The sequence below is a fragment of the Drosophila simulans genome, chromosome 2R (assembly GCF_016746395.2).
Source record: "Drosophila simulans strain w501 chromosome 2R, Prin_Dsim_3.1, whole genome shotgun sequence".
Lineage (NCBI taxonomy): Eukaryota > Metazoa > Arthropoda > Insecta > Diptera > Drosophilidae > Drosophila > Drosophila simulans.
The window spans coordinates 5,593,298-5,600,468 of record NC_052521.2 but is presented as its reverse complement, the minus strand read 5'-3'; the positions used below and the strand labels follow the sequence as shown (position 1 = coordinate 5,600,468).

Genomic DNA, 7,171 nt, shown 5'->3' with positions numbered 1-7,171 from the left:
TAATTTGAGGTTGAGAAAGGTCTCCATCTCCGTCTTAGTCCGCCGGTGCCCTCAGAATTGATTAAAAAAGAGGGAAGTAGATCGTCACTGGTCGACAGATCGAAGCTCCCAGCCGACCGGGTGTACAATAAAAATTAAAGTGTTTTAATGTGTAAATCGTGCGTTGGGAACGACGCACCGAGGATCCGAGCCCGGGAAGCCCCAAAAAGGAGGACCGGCAGACACAGTACACATCGTACTGACAGATACAGATACAAGCCTGGCTACCGATCGGCAGCGATCGTGCCACACTAAATGGCGTTTACCTTGATCCCTGGGCCGGGAATAAAGAAAAAAGGAAGGAAAGAAAGAGGAGAAGCCACAGCAGCAGCGGCGTTTGGGGCTGATATTGAACTTTGATTTCTGCCTGGTTTCTTCGTTATAGAATTTCAATTTTCAGTTTCTGAAGAAGCTCTGCAGACTCTGCACGTTTCGCCAGACGATTGATCCACATATGTCGGATGGTTCTGAGGCTTCTTCTCCCTGGCCCATGGCACTTTTACATTCTGCCAGCTCATCGTGCTTATTTCGGGTTTCGTGGGAAAATGTTTGCCAAATTTGCGGCGTTCAAAGGAGCCAAAGTGATCGCCATTAAGCAGGGTGATGTGCTCATCAGTGCAGAATTCAGCCGAACCCCATGGCTTAGTTGCTGTGGATGGTTTAGTTGGTCAATCGTAGCGGTGGCATTTATTCAATTTACGAAAGTTGACATCGGATCAGTGCTGCAGAGCTTGTGCATGATGGATGATCGCCACAGATTATTGCTCAACACGGGATTTACGCTCAGGCGGCGAGGGATCACTTTGCACAACCAGGGTTGCCAGGCGGCGCAATACGTTTACGATCCCACCCAAAACTCCCCAAATCGGTCCATAGGTAGATCTACGTCAGCTGTCAGCTGGCGCAAGACCCGCGTCCGTGGTTATTGACAACTCCTTTGGTCGTAATCCTGCCAACATCGTAAAGTAATAAATTTGCCTGAAAAAGGAAAATATGCCGGGGATCGGCTATAAAAATTGGCCCAGCCAGGTAAGCTCCGTAATGATTGACCCCGACCCTGAGTCCCGATCCAGGTCCGAGTCCGATCCATTGCAAGTCGCGATTCCGTCCCAAAACCCAAGCAACCCCCTTAAGACGCTCCTGGCGATGAGCCGGCCAGGCAAGAGCGAAGAATTTGAAACTAAGGATTTCGCCTTGCAAGGGGGTTGGGTTGCCACGGGGGTTGCGGCAGCTGCGTCGAACAATTGCCAAGGAGTTCTCCTTAATGAATTGCAAATCATTCGCCGGGCATTGATCAAGTTTGTCCTTGCCAAGGGTGAAATCTGTGCGACTAAATGTGCCATCAGCCACCCAAAAGAGAAACGGACACATAGAACATCTGTCGCGAATAATGCTACTCACTGATAATTTAAACAAAATCTCAGTTGATACATTTTTTAGGACCTAAAGACTTTTGGCTTTGCAAAAGAAAATTTCAAATATTTAAGAATTTATGAATCATTGTTAATTCTCTGAATATAGTTAATATTTTTGTTATAACTATTGCGTTAATCGATTCTTTAAAAGTATTAATATTGGGATACGATTAATATTAGTTTTGTATTATTATAGCAAAATATATGCATATTCTATAAAAATAGATTGAGTATTAAATCGACTTGGGCACGAATTAAAAGATTAAATTTAGTTATAAATTTTTATTAAATTGTAACCGTATAAAAGTTCATTAATGATAATGATCTTAATATTAATGCTTAATTTCCCTCAAAATTATTTAATATCCAATAATGCTTTCTGAATTTTAAAATAAAAACACCTACATTTGGTGGGTTTCGTCGAGCTAAAGGCTAATGACTTGGCTTAACCGAATGTTGTGTTGTTTCTCGATCAGACTCGACTTAGTCTCGTTTACTTGAGTTAAGCTCCTATTTCCACTAATCCCCTGGAATCCGCAATTCGTTGACTCGGCAACTCTGCCTGCCTGGGAATACCTACTAAAGTACTCACTTAAATCTCACTCCGAGCGCGAACTCATTGGAATTGGGGTGGTTATGCACTCACTCACTCTCCGTTTGAGTGCAACTGCGCTGCTGCGGTGAAAAGTTCTCAGTCTGCGGACGGCGATCGTTGGGCTGCCTACCTGCCTCTGCCGCTGCCGCTGCCCGCGTCGCCAGGTAAGAGAGTCCCTCGGTTTCACTCGGGGACTCGTTTCGGCTTCGACCCGATTCGTTTTTAGCTGGTGCCCGTCGCCTCGGAGGATCAGTATCCTTTTGGCATCTCGCGAGCGCGGTCGTCTGCCGCTCTCCTTCGAATGAACATTTAGAATACTACGATTCGATAACCAGAACGATCTGAAACGCGTACCGCCTGTTAAGTTTTTGTTGTTCGGACATTACTAAGAAGTACGTGCAATAATTGTTATAACTATTTTCGTACTCGAACCAAAGTTATTGTGTTGTGAAAAAGACCAAATCGAAGCAGAACTATCTTGGATTATCTCCCACTTGGATATACAAATTTAAATCGTTACAAAATGGATTACAAAAACGATATTAATTCCGACGACGACTTCGACTGCTCCAACGGCTATAGCGACAGCTATGGCTCCAATGGACGCATGTCCAATCCCAATGGATTGTCAAAAGCAGAACTGAGAAAGGTGAGTTCGCTATTTTGCGATGATATCGCGGGATCTTATGTTATTACAAATAGTGACATAGAGACTCGCATACTAAAAAATAGCAGAGTTTACTAGCACCCTGGATAGTTTTGAATCCAATGCTATCCAGAGATACTGATAAAGTTTATTTTACAATCGATTTTTAATGGCTTAAAAAATGTAAATCATTAAATTAATTTTAAAAATCAAGTGAAGACCTTGTTTTATATAAACAAAGAAATTCCCTAAGCTGAAATCAATTTCTATAAAATAAAATAAACTAATTGATTTCCCCTTTCTATTCCAGACAAACAAACCGATTATGGAGAAACGTCGCCGAGCTCGCATTAATCACTGCCTCAACGAACTGAAGTCCCTTATCCTGGAGGCGATGAAAAAAGACGTAAGTATCTTGCCCGAGAGTCAAAGCAGAAAAGGAGCGGTCCGCCCGCGAATTAGAAACTAGCCCCCGATCCCTATCGGTTCACTCTCTTATAAATTATGTCAGCCCATAAAAAAACCCTTGAGGCACAAGTGTCCGAAGGGCGGCAGAACTACAAAAGAACAAAAAACTGTATAAAAAACGAACTCCTACGACACAAGAACTGAAAAAAAACAACACAAACCAAGGGCTCTAATTGAGTATTAAATTTTATTGATGATCATTACACTAGAGCGCCGACGAGGAGTCAGTCAAGAGACCAAAAAGTGTTAACAAGTCGAGGAATTACGCAGAAATCGCCGGAGATGCGAACGAAACCAGTTTCCAAGGAGTGATCCTGCTGTGAGAAACTACAAAGCAGAAATCAAGTAAAATTTGCCGCCGCAGAATTCTGCAGGAGAGCCGGACCAAAAATCAAATAAGAAAGACATTGAGGGAAAAAAGCAAAAGTAAACAAAAGGTTCAGACAGGGGAGCGGGGGAGGTTGAGGGGGCGGGGCTGGCGAGCGACCTGCGTGGGAACCTTTTGCTAAAATATGCAGTCCCAGCGGCCAGAAAGGGACGGACAATCGGGGACCGAAGACTGGTGAAGATCGCACTGTGCGAAAAAGAAGACCAGGAAGAACATTTTGGATTCTTCTGTGCCCAAATTCTTCTGAGATCGGAAACGATAAGATCGGAGAATAGCTTAGTTTAGAACCACTTACTAAAGAAAGTCACTTTTCCATCACCAATATCCACTAGCCAGGAAATTTTACATTAAACCCTCTTTTTGCTCAGTGCACGGTAGCAAGATCAGTCGTTCTTCTCGCTGGAGTTGCTGAATCTCACCTTGGTCGTGTGATATTTACAGAGTGGACTCGGCTGAAGTGGACTGCAGATTACACGCGAATAGTTGGACATATGAGGCACGAAACGTGCTTCTTAACTTTGCTTTTTCCCAAGCCATTGAACTTGTTGTAGGGCCCCAAACAATTAGCCCGACCATCTCCCACCCCATCCCCATTTCATCATTATCTGACTTTGGTTCCTTCTTCTTCTCTACTTTTAGCCGGCTCGTCATACCAAACTGGAGAAGGCCGACATACTTGAGATGACGGTGAAGCATCTGCAGTCGGTGCAGCGCCAGCAGCTCAACATGGCCATCCAATCGGATCCCGGCGTGGTCCAGAAGTTCAAGACGGGATTCGTGGAGTGCGCGGAGGAGGTGAACCGCTATGTTAGCCAAATGGATGGCATTGACACCGGTGTTCGTCAGCGGCTCAGCGCCCACCTGAACCAGTGTGCCAATAGTCTGGAGCAGATCGGTTCGATGAGCAACTTCAGCAATGGATACCGTGGTGGCTTGTTTCCCGCAACAGCTGTCACGGCTGCTCCCACTCCGCTGTTCCCCTCGTTGCCGCAGGACTTGAACAACAACAGCCGCACGGATTCGTCGGCCCCGGCCATCCAAATGGGCGGACTTCAGCTAATTCCCTCCCGCCTGCCCTCGGGAGAGTTTGCCCTGATCATGCCGAATACCGGATCCGCTGCTCCGCCTCCGGGACCCTTTGCCTGGCCAGGATCCGCCGCGGGAGTCGCAGCTGGAACAGCCAGTGCCGCCTTGGCCAGCATTGCCAATCCCACGCATCTGAATGACTACACACAGAGCTTCCGGATGAGCGCGTTCAGCAAACCGGTCAATACCTCAGCTCCGGCCAATCTTCCGGAAAACCTCATGCACACACTGCCCGGCCAAACGCAACTGCCGGTGAAGAACAGCACAAGCCCACCGCTGAGCCCCATCTCCTCCATCTCCAGCCACTGCGAGGAGTCGCGGGCAGCCTCGCCCACCGTGGATGTGATGAGCAAGCACAGTTTCGCCGGCGTCTTCTCAACTCCGCCGCCAACCAGCGCGGAGACCTCCTTCAACACCAGCGGATCCCTCAACTTGAGTGCCGGCAGCCACGACAGCAGCGGATGCTCGCGACCGCTGGCCCACTTGCAGCAACAGCAAGTGAGCTCCACCAGCGGAATCGCCAAGCGCGACAGGGAGGCGGAGGCCGAGTCCAGCGACTGCTCCCTGGACGAACCCTCGTCCAAGAAATTCCTAGCAGGCGCCATCGAAAAGTCGAGCTCCGCTTGGAGGCCGTGGTAGATCAACTGCATAGGCCACTGCTATGTTACGTTTATACATTGTTAATTTATTTAATTGCAATTTTTTCAAAGATCACTTCAATGCTTTAGAACCCCATTAAGTTTCAACGATTTCTATATGTTTTTATGTATCCCCGTTTCGAATTCTTCATTTTAAGTTCAGCTGTGATTTTGTATATTTTTTGTGTAGTTCTCGTTTAAGCGCTTTATACGACTATTATGTAGTTCATTAACTAATTATGTTCTTTAATGTTTCATTAACTGCTCAAGTATTTAAACAATTAAACGTGTTTCTATTTAAGTTATGTAGTTTTCATTGTATAGCGTTTATCATTAGGTCATTCACGTTTCTATTTTAGTGTTTTATTTTAACGATTGTAATTTTAACTTATAGGTAATGCAAAATTCGATGGAGTGAAAATAATCATAATAAAAGACAAATGCTGCAAAGAAAAAATCAATCGAAATTTAATGTTCTTTGGGTTTAGAATTTAGAAATTCAAGATCGCAATAATAATCTAGTACTTGAACTCATTGGAAAATCGGAAGCTGAAATCAAACCAATACGGAAACAGCCTTGTCATATATGTTCAATGTTTTCGCAAGGTTCGATTGAAAAGATAATCCAATCAAAAGCTCCCAATCCATGCTATATAAGCACTGGAAATATATTCAGTGTGTAAAAAACAAAATTATTGCAATCAAGAGCGCGCAGTGACTTTCAGGCGTGCATTGAAAAATCTCAGAAATTATTAAAACAATTTAATCGAAAAATTCAACTTTTACCATGCCGGGAAATCTGTTTCGAGTGTTACTAACTGTGGCGATCCTGCCAGTTATTAGTTTGGCAGCTAGTCCTGAAGATGGTCTGCGCCAGTACCGTGCTTCTCCAAAGCTCACGGGTCCTGTGAAGCTCCTACACGATCCCGCGGACACCATTCTGAACAGCTTGGATGTCGCTCTGGAGAAGATCTCCACCATCTACATGCAGGCCTTGTTCGCTGGTACCCACACCCCGGAACTGGAAGCCCCACTGCGAGCCCTCGAAATGGAGTTGTTCGATCTGCTGGACCAGCTCTATAATCAGAATCGTCTCAAGGACTATATAAAGTACGAGGCGGAAGTGACGCGACAAATGATAATCTACAACATGCTGAAGAGATTGTTTGGCTACACACAGGAAAATGAGGCTGGATCTATCTGAGCTGTAAATTCTAGATATGTTTTCTAATTATAAGTCCTTATAATATATACCATACCATACTATATACTATAATGCCTAAAACGTGTTATCTCCAATGTTATTATAATTGTTACTCATACAATTATTCCATGTTTTGATTTTTTACTTTCTTATATTACTTCGCAATAATAAAGTTAAAGTAAAGTAATGGATATTTGATAGTCAAGAGAATCGACTGTTAAGTTATATTTTGTTTATCTGTACGATGTCGTTTGATATTGTGGCAAAAGTATGTTCCATGGCCTTTGTATAAAATGAACAATTTTACAGGATTTCAATTTTAATTTTAAGCCCCAAAATATGAATCTTTATTATAATAATAATTTTTTAATAATAAAATAACATTAAAATTAATATTTAGCTAACCATTGGTTAGCAAAACATTTGTGTTAGATTTGACCTAAACTGTTCATTTTGATCTCTCTGAATGAAAAGGATTGAATAAGGTATCCAGATACAAATAGAATTACATCCTCATATCCCATTATTATTTTCCAATTCCATGCCTTTCCCTTTCGACCCTTTTTTAATTGTTCTTCACAATTTGATTTTACTTCCGTAATAACTTCCGCAACAGCCTGTTCTCGTCCTGCGGCTGCCTTGCGTGTGGCTGTCGAGTGTCGCCCCCGTCGCTGCCGTTTAGGGACTCGGAT

The 7,171-nt window shown here is 43.9% G+C and overlaps 2 protein-coding genes across 2 annotated transcripts; both read left to right on the top strand.

Annotated features, from left to right (window-relative positions):
* Positions 1-2,038: 2,038 nt before the first annotated feature.
* Positions 2,039-5,725, top strand: LOC6739330 (protein deadpan). The gene is made up of 3 exons (XM_002076202.4): positions 2,039-2,698; positions 3,006-3,101; positions 4,191-5,725. The coding sequence occupies exons 1-3, from the start codon at positions 2,573-2,575 to the stop codon at positions 5,274-5,276; spliced, it is 1,308 nt and encodes a 435-aa protein (XP_002076238.1). The 5' UTR covers positions 2,039-2,572; the 3' UTR covers positions 5,277-5,725.
* A 225-nt stretch (positions 5,726-5,950) lies between these two features.
* Positions 5,951-6,670, top strand: LOC6739331. Its single transcript, XM_002076201.4, has one exon. The coding sequence runs from the start codon at positions 6,063-6,065 to the stop codon at positions 6,477-6,479; it is 417 nt and encodes a 138-aa protein (XP_002076237.2). The 5' UTR covers positions 5,951-6,062; the 3' UTR covers positions 6,480-6,670.
* Positions 6,671-7,171: the final 501 nt, after the last annotated feature.

Bases quoted from the DNA above. Each gene is read 5' to 3' on its own strand.
- LOC6739331 (XM_002076201.4), top strand. From the start codon at position 6,063: ATGCCGGGAAATCTGTTTCGAGTGTTACTAACTGTGGCGATCCTGCCA.
- LOC6739330 (XM_002076202.4), top strand. From the start codon at position 2,573: ATGGATTACAAAAACGATATTAATTCCGACGACGACTTCGACTGCTCC. The intron at 2,699-3,005 runs GTGAGTTCGCTA...TTTCTATTCCAG, and splicing joins CAAAAGCAGAACTGAGAAAG to ACAAACAAACCGATTATGGA. The intron at 3,102-4,190 runs GTAAGTATCTTG...CTCTACTTTTAG, and splicing joins TGGAGGCGATGAAAAAAGAC to CCGGCTCGTCATACCAAACT.